The sequence below is a fragment of the Numenius arquata genome, unplaced genomic scaffold (genome assembly GCF_964106895.1).
Source record: "Numenius arquata unplaced genomic scaffold, bNumArq3.hap1.1 HAP1_SCAFFOLD_1630, whole genome shotgun sequence".
Taxonomy (NCBI): Eukaryota; Metazoa; Chordata; class Aves; order Charadriiformes; family Scolopacidae; genus Numenius; species Numenius arquata.
The window spans coordinates 1-14,028 of record NW_027414546.1 but is presented as its reverse complement, the minus strand read 5'-3'; the positions used below and the strand labels follow the sequence as shown (position 1 = coordinate 14,028).

The 14,028-nt window shown below is 59.2% G+C and overlaps 1 gene segment (V, D, J or C); it reads left to right on the top strand.

The window, feature by feature from the left end:
- Nucleotides 1-1,233: 1,233 nt before the first annotated feature.
- On the top strand, nucleotides 1,234-11,589 carry LOC141478063 (Ig gamma chain C region-like; the record flags this gene model as incomplete). The annotated part of the segment is given in 6 exon segments: nucleotides 1,234-1,533; nucleotides 2,363-2,674; nucleotides 4,503-4,808; nucleotides 8,420-8,707; nucleotides 11,106-11,327; nucleotides 11,426-11,589. Coding segments are annotated over 6 exon segments (1,592 nt in total), but the record flags the coding sequence as incomplete, so codon positions are not given.
- Nucleotides 11,590-14,028: the final 2,439 nt, after the last annotated feature.

Sequence of the window (14,028 nt, the reverse complement as noted above, 5' to 3'; positions counted from 1 at the left end):
TAGGAGTCATTTTGGGGGGGGGTCACCGTGGGGTGGGACCTCCTTGGAGATGTTTTGGGGGGGGGGTCACATACCCCTAGGAGTCGTTTTGGGGGGGGTCACGGTGGGGTGGTGGCTCCTCGGACATGTTTTGGGGGGGGCCGCATACCCCTAGGAGTCATTTTGGGGGGGTCACCATGGGGTGGGACCTCCTCGGAGATGTTTTGGGGGGGCCGCATACCCCTATGAGTTGTCGGGGGGGGGTGGGCTACGTACCCCTAGATGTTGTTTTGGGGGGGGGGCCACAAACCCCAAGGAGATGTTTTGGGGAGGATCACCATGGGGGTGGGACCTCCTTGGAGATGTTTTTTGGGGGGGGCCACGATGGGGTGGAGGCTCCTAGGACTTGTTTTGGGGGGGGCCACATGACGTTGGAAGTCGTTTTCGGGGGGGGGGCTGTGATGGGACGGTGGCTTCTTGGAGATGTTTTGGGGGGGGGGGTCACATACCCCTAGGAGTCATTTTGGGGGGGGTCACCATGGGGTGGGACCTCCTTGGAGATGTTTTTTGGGGGGGGGGGGCCACGATGGGGTGGAGGTTCCTAGGACTTGTTTTGGGGGGGGCCACATGACGTTGGAAGTCGTTTTCGGGGGGGGGGGCTGTGATGGGGCGGTGGCTTCTTGGAGATGTTTTGGGGGGGGGGGGTCACATACCCCTAGGAGTCGTTTTGGGGGGGGTCACCGTGGGGTGGGACCTCCTTGGAGATGTTTTGGGGGGGGTCACATACCCCTAGGAGTCATTTTGGGGGGGGTCACCATGGGGTGGGACCTCCTTGGAGATGTTTTGGGGGGGGCCACAAACCCTTGGAGATATTCTGGGGGTGCCACCATGGGGTGGGACCTCCTAGAAGATGTTTTTTGGGGGGGGGGGTCACATGACCCGAGGAGATGTTGGAGGGGGTCACGTGACCCTAGAAGTCATTTTGGGGGGGGGGTCACGATGGGGGGGGGGGGGCTGCTCCTAGAAGATATTTGGGGGGGGTGGGGGGGGTGGGCACGAACCCCTGGGAGATGTTCTGGTGGGGCCACCACGGGGTGGGACCTCCAGAAGATGCTTTTTGGAGGGTCACATGACCCGAGGACTACTTTGGGGGGAGGGGGGGGGGGTTGGTTGTCCACCCCCTACCCCCCCACCCTGACACCCCACCCACACCCACCCCCCCACCCCCCTTTTTTATTTCCTCTCCCCCCCAAGCTCGGGAGCAACTTCCCATGGTCTTCTGGATGGTCCCTTGTTGCGTGGAAGTGGCCAATGAGCCCCTTTTCCTCTGTTTGGCCACCAACTTCTACCCCAACGACCTGACCATTGAGTGGGAGCCACCGGTGCCCACCGCCCCGCCCCAGCTCCCTGGGCTCCGATTGGCCAAGGGCGACCAACAAGATAGCTACATCACCAGCCGAGCCCTCAAGGTCCCCAACGGTGGCCACCCCGTGACGTGCCACATCCGCCGCCATCTTTCCAACGTCCTCGTCTCCAAGGTTCTTCCCAAGGACGGTAGGACATGGCAGGAGAGGGGAGTTGGGGGAAGAAGGGAGGGGGAGGGGGTTGGGGACGTGGGGTGACATCGTGGTGGCCACCCATCCCCATGTCCCTCTTGGTGGCCCTGGTGGAACCACCGTGAGTGGCCCTGTTGGGACCCCAGGGTGAAGGTGACCTCGTGGTGGTGGTGACCACCCATCCCCACGTCCCTCTTGGTGGCCCTGGGGGAAGCCAGGGGTGAAGGTGACCTCGTGGTGGCCACCCATCCCCACGTCCCTCTTGGTGGCCCTGGTGGAACCACTGTGAGTGGCCCTGTTGGGACCCCAGGGTGAAGGTGACCTCATGGTGGTGGTGACCACCCATCCCCACGTCCCTCTTGGTGGCCCTGGGGGAAGCCAGGGGTGAAGGTGACCTCGTGGTGGCCGTCCATCCTCACATCCCTCTTGGTGGCCCTGGTGGAACCACCGTGAGTGGCCCTGTTGGGACCCCAGGGTGAAGGTGACCTCGTGGTGGTGGTGACCACCCATCCCCACGTCCCTCTTGGTGGCCCTGGGGGAAGCCAGGGGTGAAGGTGACCTCGTGGTGGCCGTCCATCCTCACATCCCTCTTGGTGGCCCTGGTGGAACCACCGTGAGTGGCCCTGTTGGGACCCCAGGGTGAAGGTGACCTCGTGGTGGTGGTGACCACCCATCCCCACGTCCCTCTTGGTGGCCCTGGGGGAAGCCAGGGGTGAAGGTGACCTCGTGGTGGCCACCCATCCCCACGTCCCTCTTGGTGGCCCTGTTGGAACCCCCATGTGAAGGTGACCTTGTGGTGGCCACCCATACCCACATCCCTCTTGTAGCTTGTAGGTCACGGCCGGAACCATCTCAGGTTCAGGTGGTCCTGGTGGAACCTCGATGTGAAGATGGTGGTGATGAGGTAGATCTGGAGCTTGTCTGCATCTTCTGGAGCTCCACGGTGGAGAAGACCAAGGTGTCCTGGCTGCTGAACGGGGAGGAGATACTTACTCCCACCCCCACCAGTGGGGTGGACAGTGGGAGGAGCTCGTTGAATATCAAGAAGTCCAGTTGGGACAAAGGGGACATCTACACCTGCAAGGTGACCCCATCGGGGGGAGGGAATGTGGTGATGAGGAACACCAGCAAGTGCATGGGTAAGGGGTGGGGTGGGGTTGGGGATGGGTGGGGCGGTGGGATGGGTGGACAGAAGGTTGGTTGGGGTCTACAGAGATGGAGGAATGGATGGAAGGATGGACAACTGGGATGGATGGGTGGTAGGATGGCTGAGGAGAAGGTTGGTTGAGGTCTCCGGAGATGGTTGGATGGTGGGACGATGGACAGAAGGTTGGTTGGGGTCTACAGAGATGGAGGAATGGATGGAGGGATGGACAACTGGGATGGATGGGTGGTAGGATGGCTGAGGAGAAGGTTGGTTGAGGTCTCCGGAGATGGTTGGATGGTGGGACGATGGACAGAAGGTTGGTTGGGGTCTACAGAGATGGAGGAATGGATGGAGGGATGGACAACTGGGATGGATGGGTGGTAGGATGGCTGAGGAGAAGGTTGGTTGAGGTCTCCGGAGATGGTTGGATGGTGGGACGATGGACAGAAGGTTGGTTGGGGTCTACAGAGATGGAGGAATGGATGGAGGGATGGACAACTGGGATGGATGGGTGGTAGGATGGCTGAGGAGAAGGTTGGTTGAGGTCTCCGGAGATGGTTGGATGGTGGGACGATGGACAGAAGGTTGGTTGGGGTCTACAGAGATGGAGGAATGGATGGAGGGATGGACAACTGGGATGGATGGGTGGTAGGATGGCTGAGGAGAAGGTTGGTTGAGGTCTCCGGAGATGGTTGGATGGTGGGACGATGGACAGAAGGTTGGTTGGGGTCTACAGAGATGGAGGAATGGATGGAGGGATGGACAACTGGGATGGATGGGTGGTAGGATGGCTGAGGAGAAGGTTGGTTGAGGTCTCCGGAGATGGTTGGATGGTGGGACGATGGACAGAAGGTTGGTTGGGGTCTACAGAGATGGAGGAATGGATGGAGGGATGGACAACTGGGATGGATGGGTGGTAGGATGGCTGAGGAGAAGGTTGGTTGAGGTCTCCGGAGATGGTTGGATGGTGGGACGATGGACAGAAGGTTGGTTGGGGTCTACAGAGATGGAGGAATGGATGGAGGGATGGACAACTGGGATGGATGGGTGGTAGGATGGCTGAGGAGAAGGTTGGTTGAGGTCTCCGGAGATGGTTGGATGGTGGGACGATGGACAGAAGGTTGGTTGGGGTCTACAGAGATGGAGGAATGGATGGAGGGATGGACAACTGGGATGGATGGGTGGTAGGATGGCTGAGGAGAAGGTTGGTTGAGGTCTCCGGAGATGGTTGGATGGTGGGACGATGGACAGAAGGTTGGTTGGGGTCTACAGAGATGGAGGAATGGATGGAGGGATGGACAACTGGGATGGATGGGTGGTAGGATGGCTGAGGAGAAGGTTGGTTGAGGTCTCCGGAGATGGTTGGATGGTGGGACGATGGACAGAAGGTTGGTTGGGGTCTACAGAGATGGAGGAATGGATGGAGGGATGGACAACTGGGATGGATGGGTGGTAGGATGGCTGAGGAGAAGGTTGGTTGAGGTCTCCGGAGATGGTTGGATGGTGGGACGATGGACAGAAGGTTGGTTGGGGTCTACAGAGATGGAGGAATGGATGGAGGGATGGACAACTGGGATGGATGGGTGGTAGGATGGCTGAGGAGAAGGTTGGTTGAGGTCTCCAGAGATGGATGGGTTGGTGGATGGATGGATGGATGGATGGATGGATGGATGGATGGATGGATGGATGGAGAAACATCAGATGATGGACGGTTGGATGAGGAGATACAAGACCCCGCTGGCCGGATGGAGCCCCCACGAATGTACCCCACAGATGCTCACCACCCAAGGTGGACCTTCTCACCCTCTCTCTCCTCACAGCCTGTTGGGGGGCCACCGTTCCCCCCAACCTCTTCGTCACCCAACCTTCCTACGCCGACCTCCTGGCCAGCCCGGCCACGGCCAACTGCCTTCTCCTGGGGTGGCAACTCCAGGGGGCCACCCTCTCCTGGGAGGGGGAGCCCCTGGGGACCCCGGAATTCACCCATTACCCCAACGGCACCCAAAGACTTCTCCTCACCCGCTTCGTCTCCCTGGACCAGTGGGTGGCCGGCCACACCCTCAGGTGCCAGGCCACCGTCCCCTGTCACCGCCCCCTTGACCAGAAGCTCAAACTGGGACCCAACAGTGAGTTGAGGGGGGGATAAGAGGGGGTCGTACTGGGATGTACTGGGCTGTACTGGGCCATATGGGACCATACTGGGCTGTACTGGGCTGTACTGGTTTGTACTGATCCATATGGGACCATACTGGGCTGTACTGGCCTGTACTGGGCTGTACTGGTTTGTACTGGTCCATATGGGACCATACTGGCCTGTACTGGCCTGTACTGGGCTGTACTGGTCCATATGGGACCATACTGGGCTGTACTGGCCTGTACTGGGCTGTACTGGTCCATATGGGACCATACTGGGCTGTACTGGCCTGTACTGGTTTGTACTGGTTTGTACTGGTCCATATGGGACCATACTGGGCTGTACTGGGATGTACTGGGCCATATGGGACCATACTGGGCTGTACTGGGCTGTACTGGGCTGTACTGGTCCATATGGGGCCATACTGGGCTGTACTGGGACGTACTGGGACGTACTGGGATGTACTGGGCCATATGGGACCATACTGGCCTGTACTGGCCTGTACTGGGCTGTACTGGGCCACATGGGACCATACTGGGCTGTACTGGGCTGTACTGGGACGTACTGGGACGTACTGGGATGTACTGGTCCATATGGGACCATACTGGGCTGTACTGGCCTGTACTGGGCTGTACTGGTCCATATGGGACCATACTGGGCTGTACTGGGCTGTACTGGGCTGTACTGGTTTGTACTGGTCCATATGGGACCATACTGGCCTGTACTGGGCTGTACTGGTCCATATGGGGCCATACTGGGCTGTACTGGGACGTACTGGGATGTACTGGTCCATATGGGACCATACTGGGCTGTACTGGCCTGTACTGGGCTGTACTGGTCCATATGGGACCATACTGGGCTGTACTGGGCTGTACTGGGCTATAGGGGGCTCTATAGGGCTGTACTGGCCTGTACTGGGCTGTACTGGGCTGTACTGGGCTGTACTGATCCATATGGGGCCATACTGGGCTGTACTGGCCTGTACTGGGCTGTACTGGTTTGTACTGGTCCATATGGGACCATACTGGGCTGTACTGGCCTGTACTGGGCTGTACTGGTCCATATGGGGCCATACTGGGCTGTACTGGGACGTACTGGGCTGTACTGGTTTGTACTGGTCCATATGGGACCATACTGGGCTGTACTGGCCTGTACTGGGCTGTACTGGTTTGTACTGGGCCATATGGGACCATACTGGGCTGTACTGGGCTGTACTGGGCTGTACTGGTTTGTACTGATCCATATGGGGCCATACTGGGCTGTACTGGTTTGTACTGGTTTGTACTGGTCCATATGGGACCATACTGGGCTGTACTGGGATGTACTGGGCCATATGGGACCATACTGGCCTGTACTGGGCTGTACTGGGCTGTACCGGTCCATATGGGGCCATACTGGGCTGTACTGGGACGTACTGGGACGTACTGGGATGTACTGGGCCATATGGGACCATACTGGCCTGTACTGGCCTGTACTGGGCTGTACTGGGCCACATGGGACCATACTGGGCTGTACTGGGCTGTACTGGGACGTACTGGGACGTACTGGGATGTACTGGTCCATATGGGACCATACTGGGCTGTACTGGCCTGTACTGGGCTGTACTGGTCCATATGGGACCATACTGGGCTGTACTGGCCTGTACTGGGCTGTACTGGTTTGTACTGGGCCATATGGGACCATACTGGGCTGTACTGGGCTGTACTGGTTTGTACTGATCCATATGGGACCGTACTGGGCTGTACTGGGTTGTACTGGGCTGTACTGTTTTGTACTGATCCATATGGGACCATACTGGGCTGTACTGGCCTGTACTGGGCTGTACTGGTCCATATGGGGCCATACTGGGCTGTACTGGGACGTACTGGGACGTACTGGGATGTACTGGGCCATATGGGACCATACTGGGCTGTACTGGGCTGTACTGGTTTGTACTGATCCATATGGGACCATACTGGGCTGTACTGGGATGTACTGGGCTATAGGGGGCTCTATGGGGCTGTACTGGCCTGTACTGGGTTGTACTGGCCTATAGGGGGCTGTACTGGACTATATGGGGCTGTACTGGGCTGTACTGGCCTATAGGGGGCCACACGGGCCTGTGTGGGGCTATATGGGGTTACCAGGGACCTATAGGGTTGGCCAAGGCCCATATGGGGCCACCAGGAACCTATGGGGCCACTAGGTCCATATGGGGCCACCAAGTCCATATGGGGCCACCAGGGGACCTATAGGTTGACCAAGGCCCATATGGGGCCACCAGGAACCTATGGGGCCGCCAGGTCCATGTGGGGTCACCAGGGGACCTACAGATTGGCCAAGGCTCATATGGGGCCACCAATGTCCATGTGGGGCCACCAATGTCCATATGGGGCCACCAGGGGACCTATAGGTTGACCAAGGCCCATATGGGGCCACCAGGAACCTATGGGGCCACCAGGTCCATATGGGGCCACCAGGAACCTATGGGGCCACTAGGTCCATATGGGGCCGCCACGTCCATGTGGGGTCACCAGGGGACCTATAGGTTGGCCAAGGCCCATATGGGGCCACCAGGAACCTATGGGGCCGCCAGGTCCATGTGGGGCCACCAGGGGACCTATAGGTTGACCAAGGCCCATATGGGGCCACCAGGAACCTATGGGGCCGCCAGGTCCATGTGGGGTCACCAGGGGACCTATGGGGCCACCAGGAACCTATGGGGCCACCAAGGTCCATATGGTGCCACCAGGAACCTATGGGGCCACCAAGGTCCATATGGGGCCACCAAGTCCATATGGGGCCACCAGGGGACCTATAGGTTGACCAAGGCCCATATGGGGCCACCAGGAACCTATGGGGCCGCCACGTCCATGTGGGGCCACCAGGGGACCTATAGGTTGACCAAGGCCCATATGGGGCCACCAGGAACCTATGGGGCCGCCAGGTCCATGTGGGGTCACCAGGGGACCTATAGATTGGCCAAGGCTCATATGGGGCCACCAATGTCCATGTGGGGCCACTAGGTCCATGTGGGGCCACCAAGTCCATATGGGGCCACCAGGGGACCTATAGGTTGACCAAGGCCCATATGGGGCCACCAGGAACCTATGGGGCCGCCAGGTCCATGTGGGGCCACCAGGGGACCTATAGGTTGATCAAGGCCCATATGGGGCCACCAGGAACCTATGGGGCCGCCACGTCCATGTGGGGTCACCAGGGGACCTATAGGTTGGCCAAGGCCCATATGGGGCCACCAATGTCCATGTGGGGCCACCAGGAACCTATGGGGCCACCAGGTCTATATGGGGTCACCAGGGGACCTACAGATTGGCCAAGGCCCATATGGGGCCACCAGGTTCATATGGGGCCACCAGGAACCTATGGGGCAACCAGGCCCATATGAGGCCACCAGGGGACCTATGGGGCCACCAGGAACCTATGGGGCCACCAAGGTCCATATGGTGCCACCAGGAACCTATGGGGCAACCAGGCCCATATGAGGCCACCAAGGTCCATATAAGGTCACCAGGGCCCTATGGGACCACCAGGACCCTATGGGGCCCCCACCTGGACCCACACCTCAAGGTGCCACCACCACCTTCTCCTCCTCCTGCCCCACAGGTGACGTCCTCTGGAAGCCCCCCAAGGCCACCGTCACCCGTGTCCCCCCAGGGGCCACCGGTGGGGGGTGGCTCCTCTTCTGTCACGTCACCGACTTCGCCCCCCAGGACCTCGTCATCCATTGGACGGGGGGGCGGGACCTCCAAGCCCGGGCCCAGGAGGGACCAATCAGAGGCCAGAAGATCTTCTCCACCTTCAACCTCCTCCAATTGGAGGAGAAGGAAGGGGAGGGGCGGGACTACGCATGCGTGGTCAGGCACCCTGCCCTGGAGGGACCACTGGTGGCCAGTAAGTGACCACCAGTAAGGACCAGTTTGGGGGGGGGTGGGAGGTGCTGGGGGAGGAGTTTCTCACCATGAGACCCCCCCCATTGATGGACAACTTGGGGGGCGGGGGCTTGGTTTTAGGGGGTCTGATGGGGGGGGCATCTCCAAGGGGTTGAGGTTCCACCATGGGTGAGGTTCTACCCCCATGATTTCTACTTGGGGGGCAGCAGGAACCCCCCCCCAGATGCTCCTTTGGGGTCCTTCTTCTGCCCCCCAAGTGGTGGCATCTCCAGGGGGTTGAGGTTCCACCATGGGTGAGGTCCCACCCCCATGATTTCTACTTGGGGGGCAGCAGGAACCCCCCCTCAGATGTTCTTCTTCTGCCCCCCAAGTGGTGGCATCTCCAGGGGGTTGAGGTTCCACCATGGGTGAGGTCCCACCCCCATGATTTCTACTTGGGGGGCAGCAGGAACCTCCCCCAGATGCTCCTTTGGGGTCCTTCTTCTGCCCCCCAAGTGGTGGCATCTCCAGGGGGTTGAGGTTCCACCATGGGTGAGGTCCCACCCCCATGATTTCTACTTGGGGGGCAGCAGGAACCCCCACCAGATGCCTTTTTGGGGTCCTTCTCCTGCCCCCCAAGTGGTGGCATCTCCAGGGGGCTGAGGTTCCACCATGGGTGAGGTCCCACCACCACGATTTCTACTTGGGGGGCAGCAGGAACCCCCCCTCAGATGTTCTTCTCCTGCCCCCCAAGTGGTGGCATCTCCAGGGGGTTGAGGTTCCACCATGGGTGAGGTCCCACCCCCATGATTTCTACTTGGGGGTCACCAAGAACCTCCCCCAGATGCTCCTTTGGGGTCCTTCTCCTGCCCCCCAAGTGGTGGCATCTCCAGGGGGTTGAAGTGAAGCCCCCCACCACCACGATTTCTACTTGGGGGTCACCAAGAACCCCCCTGAGATGCTCCTTTGGGGTCCTTCTTCTGCCCCCCAAGTGGTGGCATCTCCAGGGGGTTGAGGTTCCACCATGGGTGAGGTCCCACCCCCATGATTTCTACTTGGGGGGCAGCAGGAACCTCCCCCAGATGCCTTTTTGGGGTCCTTCTCCTGCCCCCCAAGTGGTGGCATCTCCAGGGGGTTGAAGTGAAGCCCCCCACCACCACGATTTCTACTTGGGGGTCACCAAGAACCCCCCTGAGATGCTCCTTTGGGGTCCTTCTTCTGCCCCCCAAGTGGTGGCATCTCCAGGGGGTTGAGGTTCCACCATGGGTGAGGTCCCACCCCCATGATTTCTACTTGGGGGGCAGCAGGAACCCCCACCAGATGCCTTTTTGGGGTCCTTCTTCTGCCCCCAAGTGGTGGCATCTCCAGGGGGTTGAAGTGAAGCCCCCCACCACCACGATTTCTACTTGGGGGTCACCAAGAACCCCCCTGAGATGCTCCTTTGGGGTCCTTCTCCTGCCCCCCAAGTGGTGGCATCTCCAGGGGGTTGAGGACCACCCCCCCCCCCCCAAGAAGGTTCATCTTCACACCCCCCCACCCCCCCACCCCCCACTTTTTCCAGGTTCCCCCCCCCGGACCCCCCAACCCCTGAGACCCCGGAGAAGTCCTCCCCACACCCCGGTGAGCTACTTGGGGGGGGCAAGGGGGACGACTGGGGGGGCTACTGGAGGGGACAGGGGGCAACCGGGGGGGCTACTGGGAGGGATGGGGGGCAACTGGGGGGGCAAGGGGGGCAACTTGGGGGGCTACTGGAGGGGACAGGGGGTAACCGGGGGGGCTACTGGAGGCGACAGGGGGCAACCGGGGGGGCTACTGGGGGGAAGGTGGGTGACTGGGGAGGGTGACTGTTTAGTAGCCCCATGGTGAGCTTAGTAGCCCCACTGCGAGCTTAGTAGCCCCATGGAGAGCTTAGTAGCCCCACGGCAAGCTTAGTAGCCCCATGGAGAGCTTAGTAGCCCCACTGCGAGCTTAGTAGCCCCATGGAGAGCTTAGTAGCCCCACTGCAAGCTTAGTAGTCCCACGTGAGCTTAGTAGTCCCACGCGAGCTTAGTAGCCCCCCGGCAAGCTTTGACACCCCATGGTGAGTTTAGTAGCCCCATGGTGAGCTCAGTAGCCCCACATGAGCGCGGTAGCTCCACGCGAGCTTAGTAGCCCCATGGCGAGCTTGGTAGCCCCATGGTGAGCTTAGTAGTCCCACGGAGAGTTTGGTAACCCCATACAAGCTTAGTAGCCCCAAGGCAAGCTGAGTAGCCTCACACAAGCTTAGTAGCCCCGTGGCAAGCTTACTAGCCCCCTGGCAAGCTCTGACCCTGTCCTCCCACCCCCCACAGGCCCGTGAAGCCCCCAGCCTCCACCTCCTGCCCACTAGCCCCGAGGAGGCCTGCAGTGGCCACGACTTCACCCTCCTCTGCCTGGTGAAGGACTTCTACCCCCGGCCATCACCGTCTGGTGGCAACGGGGCCACCAAGCCCCAGAACCGGCTATCGAAGGGGCCACCTGCGACCACCTGACCCGACACTGCTCCCTGGTGGCCACCTTGGAGGTGCCGTGGGGCGAGTGGGTGGGGGGCACCCCCTACGCCTGTGTGGTTGCCCACGTCTCCGCCGACGAGCCCACGGAGAAGAGAGTGGCCATCGAGGCTGGTAGGGTGGCCACTGAGGGGCGGTGGGGGCTCGTTAAGGGGGTGGGGGGCTAATTAGAGGGGGCGGGGTTAATTAGTTGCCACCCCCTCCCCCAACAGATCCCTGGGGTTGCACCGGGCTACGGTTGGTGCCCTGTGGCTTGTTGGGGGAGGGAGAGGACCTGGAGCCCGAAGAGGACGGTAGCCCCTGGACCACCATCTCCACCTTCGTGGTCCTCTTCCTCCTCCTACTCTTCTACAGCGGCATCGTCACCTTCATCAAGGTAGCCCCATGGGAGGGTGGCGTTGCCCATTTTGGGGTTGGGTTGCCCATTCCTGGGGTGGGTTGCCCATTCCTGGGGTTGGTTGCCCATTTTGGGGTCAAGTTGCTCAGTTTGGGGTTTGGTTGCCCAGTTTGTGGGTGGGTTGCCCAGTTCTTGGGGTTGGGTTGCCCAGTTTTGGGGTTTGGTTGGCCATTCCTGGCTTCAGTTGCCCATTCCTGCCTTCAGTTGCCCAGTTTCGGGGTTGGGTCAATGAGTTTTGGGGTTGGTTTGCCCATTCTTGGGGTTGGTTGCCCAGTTTAGGGTTTGGTTGCCCATTCCTGTCTTTGGTTGCCCATTCCTGGGGTTGGGGTTGCCCATTTTGGGATTGGTTGCCCAGTTTGGGGTTGGGTTGCCCATTCTGGGGTTGGGTTGCCCATTCCTGTCTTTGGTTGCCCATTCCTGGGGTTGGGGTTGCCCATTTTGGGGATTGGTTGCCCAGTTTGGGATTGGGTTGCCCATTCCTGGGGTTGGGTTGCCCATTCCTGGCTTTGGTTGCCCATTCCTAGTTTGGTTGCCCAGTTTGGGGTCAGGTTGCCCAGTTTTGGGTTGGGTTGCCCATTCCTGTCTTTGGTTGCCCATTCCTGGGGTTGGGGTTGCCCATTTTGGGGTTGGGTTGCCCATTCCTGGCTTGGGTTGCCCATTCCTAGTTTGGTTGCCCAGTTTGGGGTCAGGTTGCCCAATTTGGGGTCAAGTTGCCCATTCCTAGCTTTGGTTGCCCATTCTTGGGATTGGGTTGCCCATTCTGGGGTCAAGTTGCCAGGTTTGGGGTTGGGATTGCCCAATTTGGGGTCAAGTTGCCCGTTCCTGGCTTTGGTTGCCCAGTTTGGGGGTTTGGTTGCCCAGTTTGGGGGTTTGATTGCCCAGTTTGGGGGTCAGGTTGCCCAGTTTGGGGGTTTGGTTGCCCAGTTTGGGCTTTGGTTGCCCAGTTTGGGGTTTGATTGCCCAGTTTGGGGTCAGGTTGCCCAGTTTGGGGGTTTGGTTGCCCAGTTTGGGGTCAGGTTGCCCAGTTGGGGGTCAGGTTGCCCAGTTTGGGCTTTGGTTGCCCAGTTTGGGGTCAGGTTGCCCAGTTTGGCTTTGGTTGCCCACTTTGGGGTTTGATTGCCCAGTTTGGGGTCTGATTGCCCAGTTTGGGGGTTTGGTTGCCCAGTTTGGGGTCAGGTTGCCCAGTTTGGGGCTTTGGTTGCCCAGTTTGGGGGTTTGATTGCCCAGTTTGGGGTCAGGTTGCCCAGTTTGGGGGTTTGGTTGCCCAGTTTGGGCTTTGGTTGCCCAGTTTGGGGGTTTGATTGCCCAGTTTGGGGTCAGGTTGCCCAGTTTGGGCTTTGGTTGCCCAGTTTGGGGGTTTGATTGGCCAGTTTGGGGTCAGGTTGCCCAGTTTGGAGGTTTGGTTGCCCAGTTTGGGGTCAGGTTGCCCAGTTTGGGGTCAGGTTGCCCAGTTTGGGGCTTTGATTGCCCAGTTTGGGGGTTTGGTTGCCCGGTTTGGGGTCAGGTTGCCCAGTTTGGGGTCTGGTTGCCCAGTTTGGGGGTTTGGTTGCCCAGTTTGGGCTTTGGTTGCCCAGTTTGGGGGTTTGATTGCCCAGTTTGGGGTCAGGTTGCCCAGTTGGGGGTTTGATTGCCCAGTTTGGGGATTTGATTGCCCAGTTTCGGCTTTGGTTGCCCAGTTTGGGGGTTTGGTTGCCCAGTTTGGGGGTTTGATTGCCCAGTTTCGGCTTTGGTTGCCCAGTTTGGGGTCAGGTTGCCCAGTTTGGGGGTTTGATTGCCCAGTTTGGGGGTTTGATTGCCCAGTTTGGGGCTTTGGTTGCCCAGTTTGGGCTTTGGTTGCCCACTTTGGGGGTTTGGTTGCCCAGTTTGGCCTTTGGTTGCCCAGTTTGGGGTCAGGTTGCCCAGTTTGGGGGTTTGGTTGCCCAGTTTGGGGTCTGATTGCCCAGTTTGGGGTCAGGTTGCCCAGTTTGGGGTCAGGTTGCCCACTTTGGGGGTTTGGTTGCCCACCCCCCCCCTTCCTCTTTCCCCTCCCCCCCAGGTGAAATAACGCCCCTCCCCCCCCCCGGGGGCCGAAGAAACGTCGGAAAACACCAAAATCGGGAGAAAACCACCCAAAAAAGGGCTCAAATTAATAAAAACCCCTCGTTTTTCCTTATTTTCGCCGCGTATTATTTCTTATGGGAAAAGAGATGGGCATTTTGGGTCAAAAAAGGGCCACTTTGGGTCATTTCTTGTCATTTTTTTACTTTTCTCCTGGTTTTTTCCCATTTTCCCCTGGTTTTTTTTTCCACTGAAAGGAAACGGCCATTTTGGGGTGAAAAATATCCATTTTGGGTCATTTCTTGTCCCTTTTTTTACCTTTCCCCTTTTTCCCTCAATTTCCCTCATTTTTTTCCTCCCGGGAAAGAAAACAGCCATTTT